The 17,213-nt window shown below is 37.7% G+C and overlaps 2 protein-coding genes across 2 annotated transcripts in view; one reads left to right on the forward strand and one right to left on the reverse strand.

Moving 5' to 3' along the window:
* Window positions 1–1,054: 1,054 nt before the first annotated feature.
* LOC124961362 (WASH complex subunit homolog 1-like) lies at window positions 1,055–1,486 on the reverse strand. Its single transcript, XM_047519948.1, has one exon. The coding sequence runs from the start codon at window positions 1,484–1,486 to the stop codon at window positions 1,055–1,057; it is 432 nt and encodes a 143-aa protein (XP_047375904.1).
* Window positions 1,320–17,213, forward strand: part of Sccpdh (saccharopine dehydrogenase (putative)) — a 28,973-nt gene continuing 13,079 nt past the window's right edge. The window contains exons 1-5 of the mRNA XM_047521370.1: window positions 1,320–1,674; window positions 3,575–3,687; window positions 10,616–10,696; window positions 12,609–12,738; window positions 15,254–15,303. Of these exons, the coding sequence (XP_047377326.1) occupies window positions 1,485–1,674; window positions 3,575–3,687; window positions 10,616–10,696; window positions 12,609–12,738; window positions 15,254–15,303 (564 nt within the window). The 5' untranslated portion in view covers window positions 1,320–1,484. The remainder of the gene's footprint in view (window positions 1,675–3,574; window positions 3,688–10,615; window positions 10,697–12,608; window positions 12,739–15,253; window positions 15,304–17,213) is intronic.

Here is a 17,213-nt window from a genome sequence, read left to right on the forward strand (position 1 = left end):
AAAGAGTAGTTGTGCACACCTGTAATCCCAGCTACCAGGGAAGCTGAGGCAGGAGAATGGTAAACTCTAGGCCAGACTATAGGCTGGGCTGGGTATGTGGCTTAGTGGTAGAGCACCCCTGGGTTCCATCCCTAGTACCAAAATAAAATAATAAATTTAAATTTTTAGAATAGTTTTATACTTACAGTGTGCTACAGTTTGGATGCCAAATATCCTATAAAGGCCCATGTGTTAAAAGTTTGGTCTCCAGGGCAGCATTATTTAATAGGTGGGGCCTGATGGGAAGTTCTTAGGTCATTGGGGGAGGCTGGCCTCAAAAGGGGATATAGTACTCTAGCCCCTTCCTCTATTGTTTCCTGGCCATGAACAGTTTGCTCCCCAGGAACTTCCTCCATTGACATCAAGCACACCCACTAGAGGTTCAAAGAATGGGTCCACCGTAAGTTTAATTGGAACCACCAAAACTGAGCCAAAATAAACTTTTTCTAAGTATGTCAGGCATTTCATGATATGATGGAAGAATAACAGTATTAAAGCAGGAAAAAAAACCCTTAAATTCAAGAAACAAATAACAACAAAACACAAGCCAACCCAACAACAAATCGGGCAGCCTCAGAAAAAGAATTGGTTCTAAGAAATGCAGAGCTGTAAGATAATCTGGCAGTATGGATAGGAAATGGAAATGAGGCAAAACCCACAGCTGAATTGGTTGACTGCCAGCCTAACACTAACCAAACTCTAATCCACTGAAACTCTCTGAGTATACTCCCAAGTTAACTTCCTTAGGAGGAATGACTTCATATCGGTTTGGTCTGTCGGACCCGGTATAGAAACCTACTCAACGGGCTCCTTCCAAGTTTTATTCAACAACAGAAAAGTGGAGGTAATATTGTGCATTCCTTGTACCGCCAGCAGCGTTCCCTATTATTTATTTGCCTTCGCCCTCCACCTCCGCTCGGGCTTCGAAGACATCCCCCGGCCAACGAGCTTTCAAAGCTTAAACGTTCCTGACGTGGGCGCTGCCCTCCATTCACCGGGGTTTCTCGAACTCTCTTTATGCAACCTCCTGGTGCAACGAGAATAACCGGACGCCGCCGCCCCCGCCTCCGGGAAGGCGAGATGCGGCGCCTCGGGCGGTCAGAGCAGTGCTGGACAAACGACCGGACGCAGCCATGGGCCGCCGTCCACTCCTGTCAGCCCCAGAAGACGATCCTCCACCAGAGCCGCAGCCGGAGGCAGCCGAGAGACAGCGAGAGAAGGCCCAGCTACTGCGCGCCCGGCTCGAGGCGGAGTGGGCGTGGCCGTGGGCGTGGCCCGCGCGTGGCGGGCAGGAGGAGCAGCGCGCTGGCGACGGCGGCGGCGGCGGCAGCGGCGACGGCGGCCACGACCGCGGCGGTTGCTGCGCCCGGTACTGGGGTCGTGGCTTGAGGCGCAGGCGCGGTGGACTCAGCCCGCCCCGGGCCTCGGCTCGCTGTGGACTCGTCATGGCGACTGAGCAAAGGCCTTTCCACCTGGTGGTGTTCGGCGCCTCTGGCTTCACCGGCCAGTTCGTGACCGAGGAGGTGGCCCGGGAGCAGGCGTCCCCGGAGCGGAGCTCTCGCCTGCCGTGGGCGGTGGCGGGCCGCTCCCGGGAGAAGCTGCAACGAGTGCTGGAGAGGGCTGCACTGAAGCTGGGTAAAGGGGCGAGATGGGACCGGGCTGCGCGGCCCCGGGGCTCGGCCTCACCTCGGAGCTCCCGAAGCCCGGAAGCAGGGCCGAGGACTTACAGTCGTCTGAACCGAGCTTTTCTCCAGGGATGCTCCCTGCATCTCCCCCAAGCCCTGCTTGAGGACAGGAGTGGGAGAGGAATGTTTCATATATTGTCCTGGCTTTCCACCACCCTTAAATTAAAGAAACAATTTAAAAATTTCTTTCCCCATCACTTCTGGATCTCTCCCACAGTTTGGGGAATCACTGTCAAATAGTCAAGAACTTTAGTTGTTCCTTACTCTGCTTCATCCCATTCTACAGCCGGGTGTACCTCGTGGGTCTGGAGGTTTCTTGACACCTGGTTGATTGGGAGACAGGGCACTGATTTCTTTAAGATTGATTTTTCTCATCTGCTTTATGTTTTCGTTATGGGCGAAAAAGCTTAAGAATTTTACTGATATGATTGTTGTGCTTCTGTTTATTATTATTATTTTTTTATTTTGGCACTGTGCATGCTAAGCACCCTTTGTGTTACTGAGCTACACCCACAGCCCCTTATTTTTATTTTTTGTGCTTTTGGTTGTTTGGTGGTTTGGTTTGGTGCTGGGGATTGAACCCAGGGCTGCAATCAAATGGTGTTAACCATTGAACTACATCCCCAGGCCTTTTCATTATTTTTTGTTTGTGTGTTTTGAGACAGTCTCATGAAGTTGCTGCTGTTTTTAAATGTATTTTTTGTTTGTAAGAATTGTCCAGCAATCTTATATTCTTCTTTAAAATACCTTTTTTTTTTTTTTTTTTTTTTTTGTATTTCTGATTTGGACATTTATTTACTCTTTCAGCCCATTCAATTTATATTCTTGAGTGATCCTTCCCATGCTAGATCCTGTCCCAGGTGCTGTGGATACCTGGTTGGAGAGAGGAGACAGAGACACTCAGACCCTATCTTTGTAGTTGGGGGAGACACCTAACTTAGGACTTGATAACCTTGAAATTTGGCCTTTAATTCTCTACTCTAGACTCACTTTATTCAGTCAAATAGCACCTGTAGAGTTTTGGGTATACTACATTCTTTCTGTTTGATCTTATAATCCACACAGAACCTGCTTTTAGTAGGAATATAGAATATTTTGGTCGTGGTTATATATAGAAGACGGCAAGTAGGGTTGCCAGTATTAACACCCAGATCTTCAGCAAAGAGCTTTTGGGCTTTATTTTTCTAAGAGATAATTTCACTATTAAAATGTTTTTTTTCCATTTTTTTTCCTGCTTAACAAGATGATGCAGGTACAGCCTAGCCTACCATTTACAATGCCCAAATCAATTTATCATAGGGAATACACCTAGACCTGTCAAAACCTGCATTGCTTTATTGGTTCAGCTAATTCCAGTTATTTTTATGCATCTGGGTGCTTTTATATAGACTGAATTTTTAGAAAGTGTATATACTCAGAGTCCTCTTTTGTTCTTATGGTGTTGATTGATAGGCTCCTACTCCCTGTAATTGATCATATTATAATTGTTCAGTAGTTGATGGGCAACTATTTTTATAATATAAATTTCTTGGTGGAGAGTCAGGACAGTCATCTGCTTAGCACCCAAATTTGATTATAAAATTGCCATGTTACACAGTTTTCATTTATACATTGCTGTGTTAGATACTTTTTTAAAAGATTAGTAATTTTATTTAGTAATCCTTAGTATTAACTCTGCTTTTCCTTATAGCCTTTACCCTTTTAAATTACCTGATAGAAAAAAAATTTATCTTTAGTTTGAGAGGGAGATTTAGCTTTCAGCATATTAGTATATTTAGCAAATTTGCTATTAATATTAAAATCTAATATTATACTACGATGCACTCTAAATGATTTGTTTTTTATTTTAGGAAGACCGACACTGTCATCTGAAGTTGGGATAATAATTTGTGATATCACTAACCCAGCCTCACTTGATGAAATGGCTAAACAGGCAACAGTTGTCCTCAATTGCGTAGGACCTGTAAGTAATCAGCCCTTTGTATTGGAACAAACAATCCATTCATTTCTAGCAGAAGCTGGTATTTTATATTCCAGAGGAACATAAGGTCAGAGGACAAAATTGGTCAAGGTCTTAACCCACTACAGGGAGTTTTTTCTTCTTGTGAGGAGCAAATGGACCTGACAGGAGCACCATGGGAGAGGGAGTGACAAGCTCTCAGTGGCATGTACTCAGGGAGTATGTGCTGCTTTGTTCATTGGTTACAGCTATGTTGGGTAGACTCCCCACCCCCACCCCTTTTTTTTTTTTAACTATGCCTCTTCAATAATGTGTATATCTCCAAATTTATTTTTATATTACTATATTTTTGTATTATAGAAGTTTGTTAAAAAACATACAAAATAGAAACTAAAAAAGATGTTCATTTATTCAGAAATATTTATTGAATGCTCAATGTATGTAAAATGCACTATTTTAGGCAATGGTTATATAATGGTAAACAAGATAAAATCTTTTGTTGAGCTTACATTCTTGTTGGGCAGACAGAAAAATAAGATTATAATAGTGAACTGGGTATGGTGATGCATCCCAGCAGCTCAGGAGGCTGAGATGGGAGAATTGCAAGTTTGAGCTAGTCTGACAACTGAGTGAGACCTGTCTCTAAATAAAATATAAAATAGGGCTGGGGATATGGCTCAGTAGTTGAGTGCCCCTGAGTTCAATCCCCGGTAAACCGTGCCCCACCCCCCCAAAAAAAAGATTGACTCATCAATTTCTTTTCGGTGGATAGTCAGGAAAGATCTCTGAAAAATGACATTTGTGTAGAAATTGGAATGAAGTAAAAGGTTAAGCAGTATTCAAGAAGAAGCATATTCTGGGGAGAGCAAGTACAAAGGTCCTGAGATGAGAATGTGCCTAGTTAAACTGAGGAATGTAAGAGAAGATATAGGCTGGGCCCCCTGGAGTAGGGCAGAGAGATGAAGGTAGATTGAAGTGGTATCAGAGAGTTAGGTCGTATGGTCTTATAACTCCCAGGATTGGAATTTTCCTCTTAAGTATGACCAGGAGTCATTGAAAGTCCTTGTTGAAAGCAAGGACATGATCTGATTTAATTTTGAAGTTCCTTGGCATCTGAGAGGAAAAATAGATAGGGACAATCAGTGGAATGGTCTAAGCTCCAGGGTAGCAATAGAAGTGATAAGAAGTGCTTGAATTCACGGTATATTTTGAAAGGAGACTATCTTGTGCTATTGTGCTAGATACGAAAGAGGCATAAAGATGACATCTAGACTTTTGGCCTGTATCAAGGTGAGTGATGATGACATTTATTGATTGATCTGAATAAGCCATCACAATTGGCAGGACATTTGAAAACTAAGCATTTCGACTGTGAAAACTTTCTTTTTTGTGTAATGAGAATTGAAACCAGGGGTGCTTTACCACTGAGCTACATCCCCAGCTATTTTTTTTTTTCTTTTTATAAATGGTGCTGGGGATTGAAACCAGGGCCTTGTGCATGGAGGCAAGCACTCTACCAACTGAATTATTTTCCCAGCTTCCCCATCTCTTTTTTAAGACAGGGTTTTGCTAAGTTGCTAAGGCTAGCCTTGAACTTGTCATCCTCTTGCTTCAGCCTCCCAAATTGCTGGGATTATAGGCATGTGCTTCCACACCTAATACCATTAATAATTTTTGTATTGAAAGCAGAAAGGGTTTTTGTATTATTAAATAAATATGTATTTGAAATAGTGTTTATTTAGATTTTCTTTTTATAACTAGCTTGGATTATGCCCTTTAGGTCCATTGCTGGAATAACTCTGTAATATGCACCTTCAGCCAGCTCCCTTGCTCTTCTTTCTTCACTATTCTTAAAAAGCCCCAACCTTCATTATTCTAACTCTTTGACTCTTTACCTTAACATGAGTAATCCAATGTGGATGGATAAAAACACATCCCCATGTTGACTGGTCTTGCTTGAAATATGTGGTTAGAAGTATTTTGTGGGACTCTGCACCCCAGCAGTTCTACATTTCTGTGACTGTTCTCTCTCCTACTCTATGTAGCAGCAGGTTTATAACTTCTTTTCCCTCATGCTTGGAGCATATCTTCTTTCCCCTCATTTTTATTTAATGACTGACTCTGTGTGTGTGTGAGTGTGTGTGTGTGTGTGTGTGTGTGTGTGTCTCTGTCTCTGTCTCTCTCTCTCTCTCTCTCTCTCTATTGTGAGAACAGAAACTGTCAGGACAGAATTTCTTCATCTTTATCCCACTAGATCTACATACCTGTCTACCCATCTACCTGTTTTGTACCCAAACTGCTCCTATCCCTATTGGCTCAGTATTCCAAGGCTTTATGTTTATAATTTTCTCTTCTTTATTGGATTACTTATCAAATTTTTCATCTGTATTGGATTATTTCTGTCAGCATTTAAATATGTAATTGCATCTTTCATCTTTAAAAATATTCCATGATTCCATAAACCCTTCCAACTACTCCATTTTGTTGTGTACTTTATAGAACAAAACTCCTTAAAAGAATTTTCATTACTCACTACATCCACTTTCTTGACTCCTAGTTTATTTTAAACTACTCTGGCAGCTTTATCCTCCCTACTTGAGTGAGTAGGGAGTCCCACCCTGTCAAATCCAATTGTCAGTTCTCAGCCTTCTTCTTAAACCTCTTGGCATATGAGCCAGTTGATCATTTCCTCCTTTCTTTACTTGGATTTATGGATTCTCACCTTCTAGTTTTCCTCCTGTCCACCAGCTTCACCTCTCTTCTCTTTTGGACCTTTTTGTCTTCCTACCTCTAAATGTCTGAGGTTTCAGAGCTCAAATCTTAGAAACTCTTCTCTGCAGGTTATAAGTAAACACACAGTAGGTTGCAATATGCTGAAAATGAATAAATGAATGGGGGTACCATTGTGGCCCCCTAAGTGTTGTGAAACTCTCCAGGCTTCTCATGATGCCCCTTGTATCCTGCATTCAACACTTGACATCAGAGAATGTGCTATTGTCAGTTCAAATATTAACTATTAATAAAAACTTATTTTTTCTTTGTGTTTCCTGTAAAAATTAGCATGAATTAAAGTCCTGATATTTACTTCCACACTCAGTTGATCATTTTGTGTACGCCCTGGAGAACCTCTGGGTTGGAATATGAAATGTTGGGAGCAGGATTGCTGTAAGATAGTTGGCTTCATAGTAAGAGATGTCTGCTGAGATCAAGGATTGTTATTCTTTCTCCCCTTGCCCCATACAAGCACAAGGCACTAAGTAAAGAAAAATATAATGACATAATAAAATAGGGATAAGATAGTGGGAAGTCTCAGCCTCAGATTATCCAGTGGAGAAGTGGGCAAGGTATGACAAAATACAGTGAAAGGAATGGGTGGATTGTAGCAAATGGGAAAATATGTACTGTTTCTGTAAGGAACTGCTGCTACTTTTAAAGGCTTATTAATGCTTCACTGCAACTTGCCAGTACTTGTAGAGAAACTGACTAGCTGAAAGACTGGCTCACTAGTTGAGACTTGAGAAGTGAAACTGAGTCTTTAAGACTGAGCCTGCAGGGGTTGAGAGTTAGGCAGATGTTTAGCAGAGGGAAAATGTTCTAAGTAGTAGAAGTAAACACTAGGTTTGAAGCAGCAGCATGTAGGGAATTAAAAGTTTAGGATTGCTGTAACGTGGAATTAAGAGGCTGTGGTGTGACATCATGAGAACTTCACAAAATGTTGAGAAGATTAGACTTACACTATATAATATAGACACCTGAGAGCTAGTGGGAATTTTTTGTGTGTGTATGGGAGGGTACTCAGATTGAGCCCAGGGGTTCTTTACCACTGATCTACATCCTTAGCCCTTTTTATTTGTCTTAAATTTTGAGACAGGGTCTTGCTAAGTTGCTGAGGCTGGCTAAACTTGAGATCCTTCTGCCTCAGTCTCCTGAGTCCTGGGATTACAAAGGCATGTGCCACTGTACTTGGCCTAGTGAAGAATGGATATATTATGGGGGACAGAAGAAAAGGTGACATCTGATTTTAAAACCACTTTGTTATTTCATTGGAAGTGAGACTAGATTGGCTACAGAGAAACCAGCTAAGGGCTCTTTTTAGCAAATTAGATGAAAGGTGACAGTCTAGACTAAGATTTGGATATTGAGAAGGACATGACTGATTTAAGATATTTTTAGGAAACTGATTTGGTAAAATTTGCTGACTTCCAGAAAAGTTAACTTGAAAGACAGCTTCCAGGTTTCTAACCTGAGAATTGTATGCAGAGTGAATGCCATTAGTAACAACAACAACAACAACAAAAATCTGATTGCTGTGCTCCTGGCACTATGCTAAGCTCTTTGTATGCTTTTATGTCATCATCTGAACAACCCAGTGAAGTAGGTATTGTTATTATTTTTATTTTTTTATGATGAGATCGATGTTCAGAAAGTTAAAATGACTTACCCAGGGTCACACAACTAGTGAGTGCAGATTCTGGATTTAAATCTGGTCTGATTTTAAAGTTCATGTTCTAGATCACTGTGCTATTTAGCCATTTAAAAATTTCATCTTGGATCTTCCCTCATTCTGTACATGAGATGTTAGGAGAAGGGACCCAGGCAGACTGAACTAGAGCTCCACTCCACTCTGAAGCATGTACTAGGTAGTGGAGGAGGATAAACCTGTTTAAGGAAAAATAATGGATTTGGTTTTAAGCTTGTTGAAACTAAGGTGTGTGTAGATACCTTGCATTAAGATAGGAAACTGTACTGTAAGTAGAGTGTTTCTTTTTTTTGGTCCTGGGGATTGAACTCAGGGGCACTTTACCACTTTACCACTGAGCCACGTCCCCAGCCCTATTTTTGTATTTTATTTAGAGACAGGGTCTCACTGAGTTGCTTAGCACCTCACTATTGCTGAGGCTAGCTTTGAACTCGCAGTCCTCCTGTCTCAGCCTCCCAAACCGCTGAGATTACAGGTGTGCACCACCATGCCAGGCTAGTGTGTTTCTTTAAGTAAGTGAGTAAATCAAGGCAAACAGAAAATGAAGGAGGGGAAAATGTATTCAGTATGAAACTAGTTTTAGTATGAATAATGCCACGTGTCCCATGCTCTGGCTGGTCCTGATCTTAAATAAGAAAACCTCATCTGTGAGCAGCTCTAGAGTGTTGAAATCACTAGCACACCTGTTTTGTTAGTCTACTTTTTGTTGCTGTGATCAAAATACCTGATCAGAATACCTTAAAGGAGGAAAAGTTTATTTTGGCTCATGGTTTTAGAGGTTTAGGCTGATGGGTCAACTCCATTGCTCTGGGCCCATGGTAAGGCAGAACATCATGGCACGTGGAGGAGCACTACTCTGTTCATGACAGCCAGGAAGCAGAGAGAGTATAAGTTGAGGGAGCAGCAGGAAAGAAGAACCCTTCCGTGTCACACTCCCAGTGACCCACACTTCCTCCAGCCATGCTCCACTTACCTATTGTTACTGCCCATTTAGTTCATTCATACTAGGTTGTACTGATTAGGTTATGGGTCTCATAATCTAATAATTTCACCTCCTGCGTTAATACAGGAACATTTGGGTGATTCCTCATATCTAAACCATAATGCCCGTTGTCATTTAAGTCAGGTGAATTAGTGAAATTCTCCAGGAGCATGTCTAGGGCAGTGATTCTCCATCTTTAAAATATGTAAGAATCACCTGTAAGGCTTATTTAAAATGTAAGTTATTGCAATCTACTTCAACCTGGTTGAGGAGGCCTATGGTGGGACTGAGTAACCAGCATGTGACCCAGTGATCTAGGATAGGTGCATTAGTGGCCAACTTGAGGAACTTTGGGGTAAAATAACTAAGCAATAGACCAAAGATAGCTCTAAATGAGTTTTAAAGTGGGTATGGGTAAAAATTGAGGATTACCCAAGACATTCCATTGGGTAAAGAAATAAAATAGAGTGTTGACTTTCTTAAAAATCTATTTTTAAAATCTACTTTATGTATGTTTAAAACGTATATTTACTAATGTAATAGTCCATGTAAATGATCTGTAAATTCACATAGTGAGTAGATGATGAATTCAGGGTGTAACCACTTGAGTCTTGCTGCCCTTAAAACCCTCATTTGTTTCATTATACCACATTTTCTCAGAAGTTAAGTTTTTCAAAGAGTTTAACATCCTTGGTAAGTGGCAGAGGAGGACCTGGGATGAAGTATGCTTCTCCCAGTCCAGTAATTTCAGTATTATCTGCCATTACTAATAAGCGGATGGGAGCTGTGGAAGTGAGCTAAGGAGTTGGGTAAAAACCTTGCAGCACCCTATCTTTTAAGTGTCCCTTTACTTGTTTCTCAATGGCTAGATGTAAAAAATGGTCTTCCTCCATCTTTGGATGCCAAGAGTGAGAAAAAAAGAGGAGTTTATGCTTCTTGTACCCTTCATCCTTTCATACCTGCCTCCAGTTTGTCTTCTCATGCTTCATCCTTTCATTCCTTTATCCTTTCATCTTTGTCTCCAATTTTGTTTTGTAATGCTGCAGGCAGGGTAACTAAGGTGGGTCTGTACTGTAAATCTTACACCACTCTTCTGTTCAAAATCCTCCAGGAGGACTGGGGTTTAGCTCAGTGATAGAGCCCTTGCCTAGCATGTGTGAGGCCCTGAGTTCATTCCTCAGCACCACATAAAAATAAAGGTATTGTGTCCACCTACAACTAAAAAATATATTTAAAAAAATTCAATTAGAGGTAAGCATACATTCCTGTGTAATTCCATCATGCCTATATTTATTTATACTCACAGTTGTGGTATAGTGCTGTTGTTTTATTTTTTCAGTTTATTTTTAGGTTCTTTTATTCACATTTGATTTTGTGATTATCAGAACTACTTTCAAGATTAGATGGCCTTTGCTTCAGTTAAAGCTTGCCAAGTAAGAGTAACCTGTTGTTTTTCTTTATTCCCCCAGTATCGATTTTATGGAGAACCTGTAGTAAAAGCATGTATTGAAAATGGAACTAGCTGTATCGACATCTCTGGGGAACCTGAGGTATGTAAAATGAAAAGGAAAAAGTAGAAATAAATTCTTGTGATTTTCTGTTTAATGCAGTAGAGAATATTTAGTATAATTTTGTGATCATATTTTGAAGTCATTGATTTCTTTCTAGTATTATAGATAGTATTCCATTGATAGCTTAAAGGAGAGCACTGATGGTAAGGTCTTAGCTTTAATTTTCTTGAATTTTTTTCTTTTCCTTGACCACCTTAGTTATTTCATTTGTATATGGATATGCTGATTTTTTTTATAGTTAATGAATGCTGTAAGCTGAGTTAATTAAAATAGTGTGCTATATGTGTTTCTCAGAATCTTACTTTTTTAAACTTCTTCATTATGAATTTCTTTTTAAAAATTAGGTACCTTTACAGTGTTATAGAAAAATAAATGTAAAATCCCCTCAACCTAAAAATTGAAAATAAGGGGCTAGAGTTGTTGGTCATGTGATTACCATGTAAGAAGCCCTGGTTTCAGTCCCCGGTACCAAATGAATAAATAAATATTCACAGTCATTACAGACACCCAACCCTACGCTAAAAATGTTAGGTATATTTTTCATAACTTAGCTATAAAATAGTTTTTATCTTCATCTCTCTTTTATAGATGAAGAAATTAAAGCTTAAAAGGTTAAGTAATTTGCTCAAAGTCACACAACTCTGAAGAACTAGGACTTTAGGTTTACCTAACTACAGGAAACCAAATGCTAACTGGCACTAAGTTGTACTACCATCTTTAAGATGGTAACTTCACATGTCTCTGTAGTCTCTGCTGATTATTGTCATTAATATGCCAATATAATCTGTACTTAGAGATTATCAATTGATAATATATATTAGAAAATACTAGGAAACTGTAAATTACCAAAATTGATTCAGGAAGAAGTAGGAAACATGAATTAAACAAAAACCCAATTCCTGTGTTATTTAAAATAACTCAGAGCATAGAAAATAGTGAAAAACTTCTGTTGTCTTATAAACTACCATAAAAGTAATATCAAAACCTAATAGGACTGGGGGGCACTCAGTGATAGAATGCTTGCCTAGTATGTGTGAGATATTGCTTCAATCCCCAGCACTACAAAAAACAAAAACAACTCCCCCACTCTACCAAACATAATAAAGATCCAGAATATAGGGAGAACTTTTACAAGTCAATAATGGATATACAAATAACCTAGTTTAAAAATGGGCAGAGTGATAAGAAGAGATAGAAGAATTTTAAATGATTTATGTAGCTACTTTGCCCTCAGGACAAGTAAATAGTTTTACAGTGGAAAAACCTGGCAAACACTGCCTTAGGTAGGTTTTCGAGGTCAATATCGACACTAGTAAATCATGTTGATAGGATATATCCTTGACACATGGTAAGAATTGCATCTTAGCCCTGTGGTCTTCCTCCAAAACCCATAACCCCTGTTTAATTGCAAGAAAAGCAAGAGGTAAGTTCCCTTAGAAAATCCATTCAGCAAAATATCTAACTAGTACTCATTGTTTGAGGCAATGATATACTATTAACCCTGATTTTATCATTGTTTCTTGTATAAATGTGTCAATATGCCACACTGCATCCCATGAATATGTATAATAATTGTGTCTATTAAAAATAAAATTAAAAATTAATGTCATCAAATCAAGGAAAGTGTTGAGAAACTGTCATAATCAAGAGGGGCCCAAGGTGATATGACAACTAAATGTAATGTGGCATCTGGGATGGGATCCTGGAATGGAAAAAAGATATTAGGTAACAACTAAGAAAATCTGAATTAAGTATGAACTTTAATATGTTGCTACCAAGCCATATAGGTTAGCATTTTCAGTTTAATTTCTTTGTCTTTAAGGATAAATCATTTAATATTTGTCTTGGTGTTTCTATAAACTGATTCAAATTCTTGTCCTGGATTTTTTAGTTTCTGGAACTAATGTATTGGAAGTATCATGAAAAAGCTGCTGAAAAGGGGGTTTATATCATTGGCAGCAGTGGCTTTGATTCCATTCCAGCAGATCTGGGAGTAATATATACCAGAAATCAAATGAACGGTAATTATTGATCAATAAGCAGTACTTGAATTTAACAAGAGAAGAGTTTCAAGTTTATAGTTGTGATAAACTAAAATCTACTTGGCAGAAGAAACATAGCTATAAATGGGTAATATTAAAATACATGCTTTGTTTTTGATATAGCCACACTTTCAATAAAATTCTTTTGACACTATTATTTGAGGTGTGGATAGTAATTTAAGTGTTCAAAAATGAGGAATTATCCCTTCTCAAAATTCAGTTATAGTTCTGTAAAATATCTGTTAAAATTTTTTTGTTACTGTAAGTTCAGTCTTGTGTATAAATTAATACAGTTTACACATAATATTATGATTAAAAGGTTTTGAGCTGATGGTGCAGTTCAGTGGTAGAGTGCTTTTCTAATGCATGTAAGACCCTGGGTTCAATACCCAGCATTGAATATAGAATTTGGTACCTTTTAAATCCTGTTACAAACTGTTGACAATTTTTTAAGATGGGAGAGAATCGTCAATATCATAGTAATGTCATGCATATTTTAAAGGTGTTCATTTAGAAAATGACATGAAATTGATAACTTTAGAACTGTATAAACTGTTAAAATAGAAGGAAAACTGATTTATATTTAAAAAGTTAACAAGAAACCAAAGCCCAACAGAGATAGCACATACAAGGAAAAGTTAAAAATCACTGTTGTGAATTTAGAATCAAAAAGAATATGCTGGGGCTGGGGATATAGCTGAATTGGTAGAATGCTTGTCTCACAAGTACAAGGCCCTAGGTTCAATCCCCAGCACCGCAAAAAAAAAAAAAAAGAATATGCTATAGTTTTTTTGTTTTTTTTTTTTGTTTTTTTTGTTTTTTGGTACTGGAGATTGAATTTAGGGGCAGTCAACTACTGAGCCACATGCCCAGCCCTATTTTGTATTTTATTTAGAGACAGGGTCTGATTGAGTTACTTTTAGCACCTTGCTTTTGCTGAGTCTGACTTTGAACTTTCAGTCCTCCTGCCTCAGCCTCCCAAGCTTCTGGGATTATAGGTATGGGCCACTGTGCCCGGCCCCAGTGGTCATTTTAAAAGAATGATATGTCAAGGTCAGGGCATGAAGGAGGCAACAGTCATCACATCAGAGGATTAGAGGAGAAAAGCCCATTTCAGTATGTGATTTGGAATTTGAAAATTCATGCCTTTTTTGATTTCAGATTTTTAGGAATTTAGGAAAAGAATACTTTTTTATATAATAAAGATCAGAAAGCAATAGATATATTGGGGATGTAGCCTAGCATTCATGAGTCCTTGGGTTTGATCCCCAGCACTATAAGAAAAAGAAAAAAAAAATTTGAAGTCTGAAGGTCAGAAATTTTCTTCATGATTATCTTATATGTTTGTTATTGAGGTTATTCCTAATTATGTAATAGTTTTAATTTTAATAGGTGTTTTTTCTTCTGAAGAGAGAAATAGTACTCTGAGGTTGTTTAAATAAATTTTCTTTTCAGATTCTAAAAACCTAGAAGTGAGGATTTTAACAAGTACGTGAGGTGATGTTGGACACGGTGGTGCACATTTTATTACACATGCCATAGGCTGTTTGTGTTCTTTCTGTGGCTAGGGTTAGATAACAGAGCCAAATACCTGGGCTGCTTTCTCTTAGCAGCCCTCAGAAACATCTTCAGTGAGTTATACTTTAATAATCTGTTATTGATTTTTGTCAGTGATTGTTTTTGTGGCCATAGTTCTGCTCTGCTGTAACATCTTAAACATCTTTGTTGATAATGTGTTTGTTACCTTGCTCAGTGTCCATTTTATAAGGCCTGAATTATAAAGTTTTCTCTTGGAATTAAAACCAGGAACTGTTTCTTAAGGAATGATATTTTTTATTTTGCCAAATTCTGAGAATTAGCTTCCCGATTTTGTTTTGTTTTGGTTTTGTATTAAACTCAAGAAACTCAAATACTTAAACGCTATACTTGTGTGTTTGTCTTCTCATTAATATAGTTGATTTCTTACCCTTTTTTGGCTTTGGTTTTTAGTTTTTATTTTATACTTATATATATTTTGTTTAACAACCTTGTTTTTAACTATTTTATAAGCCATCACCAAGGGTGCTCTAATAGTTTTGCTAAACATTTGTTGCAAACCACTACTAATAAGCTCTTGAAAGCTTATTTGAATACCGAATAATTTCCATATATCTGATTTTGAGAACTGTGTGATGAGCCTTTCAAAATGAGTGAGTTAAGTTGTTGCTTATTAGGGAAGATTCTTAGCATTGTCGGTTTAAATAATAGAAAAGATTTTTGTCAGTACTAGCAGTTAGTTTTATGTTAAACACTCTGACAGTTTTAACCTGGTCTTAACCGCTTCTTAATTATGCATATAATAAAATCATAAAACTGATATCTGTGCAGATTTTCTGACTATCTTAGCTATAGGCATAGTAAAAGTTGGTCCCTAAATGAATAATTTATTACTTATCCTTGCAGAATAATTTAGATTTTGTTTGATTTTAGTTTTACCATTTTCCTATTCTTTTAGGTACTTTGACTGCTGTGGAAAGTTTCCTTACTATACATTCAGGACCTGAGGTTAGTTTTTCTGTTTGTCAAGTGTTTTTTTCAAGATAATATTAAAAACATTTTGGAAATGTTGCATGTCTCTTAAAAAAAAAAGATTTAGATTAATTAAATTTTTAGATTTAAATTAATTGTAATTTTTACTTTTTGTCACTATGTTTAAGTTTAAAAAGTAAAGACACTAAATTATTTTGACTTAAAATATATATTTAAAATATATTTATTTATTTTAATTTTTATTTATTTATTTATTTGGTACTAGAGATTGAACACAGGGACACTTAACCACAGAGCTATATCCTCAACCCTTTTTTATATTTTATTTAGAGACAGGGTCTCACTGAGTTGCTTAGGGCCTTGCTAAGTTGCTGAGGCTGGCTTTGAACTTGCAATCTTCCTACCTCAGCCTCCTGAGCCATTAGGATTACATGCATGCACCACTATACCAGGCTAAAACCTATATATTAAAAAAAAAAACCTGCACAATTTATTGTGTTAGAATGATTCCCACATTAAAGCATTTTTCATTTATTGCTGTTGGTCAAGAAAACTATTACCTTAGTACAAGTTAGTGTATTTTTATTAGGCGCCTAACTTGGAGTTAAGTACTGTTGTGACCATAAAAAAAATTTTTTTTTGAGGTAAATCTAGTCCTACAAAATTTATCATCTATTGGGAACAGAAGATAGTTGCATTTCTGGGAAAGAACTATAGTTTATGTCAGTATTCTTTCTGCCAGTAGCACCTAACCCAGTTCTAGGTTAGGCTACAATTCTGGAACAGAAAAAAAGTTCAGTCCATCCCATAGGAACATAGAAGTGGAACCCTAACCAAAAATATTAGTGAATTAAAAGCAGTAATATATAAAAAGAATAATACATTTTGACCAAGTTGGTTTATCTAATCTCTCTAATTCACCTCATTAGTAAGCTAAAGGGGGAACATCATAACATCATCTCAAAAGAGAAAAAGTATTTGGTAAAATGTAGTATCCATTCATGATTAAAACTTAGAGCAAACTAGGAGTAGAATGGAAGTTAAAAAAAAGTAATAACAAATATGAAATCCAGTGTTTAACATTGAAAATTTTGCTTTGAGATCAGGAGTAAAACATTGATGTCAACTGTCACTATTTCAGCCAGCCACTAGTCACAGCAGTAAGGTAGGAAAACAGAAATGAACTGTATATAGATTAGAAGGGATGATATCATTGTGAAAATAGAAAATTTTAAAAGATCTATAGGTAATATTAGAATTATTACAAGAGTTTTATAAATTAATGGAAAAACTGATTTTCAAATAAAATCATACTTTTAGGTATTGGTAGTGAGAACTTCATATATGAAGTCTTAATTTGGGAGAGGGTGTAATTTAATCTGTAACAGTATCTTTTTTGGAATTTTTCCCTTTCATCTGGGTTATCTAGTTCATTGGCATATGATAATTTATTGTGTTCCCTAGTACTTCTGTTTGTTTCTATAAGGTCAGTAGTCAGTGTCCCTTTCATTTCTGATTTTAGTAGTCTGAGTCTCTCTGTGTGTAGTCATTCTAGCTAAAATTTGTCAGATTTGTTGATCTTTTCAAAGAGCCAACTTTTTGGTTTCATTGATTTTGTTTCATTTATTTCCACTCTAGTATTTATTGTTCTTGAATACAAAATTAACATAAAAATCAGGTATTTCCCTGTATGCCAGTTACAGCTAGAGAATGAAATTTGTAGCCTGATGTGGTGGTACACACTTGTAATCCCATCTGCTTGGGAGGCTGAGGCAGGAAGATTGCAAGTTTAAGGCCTTCCTCCACAACTTGGTGAGACCCTGTCTCAATTTTTTTTAAAAAGGGCTGAGAAACTAGCCCAACGACAGAGCGCCCCTGAGTTCAGGCCCCAGTACTTTAAAAAAAAATGCTGGCACAATTCAGTA

Source organism: Sciurus carolinensis, chromosome 12 (genome assembly GCF_902686445.1).
Source record: "Sciurus carolinensis chromosome 12, mSciCar1.2, whole genome shotgun sequence".
NCBI lineage: Eukaryota > Metazoa > Chordata > Mammalia > Rodentia > Sciuridae > Sciurus > Sciurus carolinensis.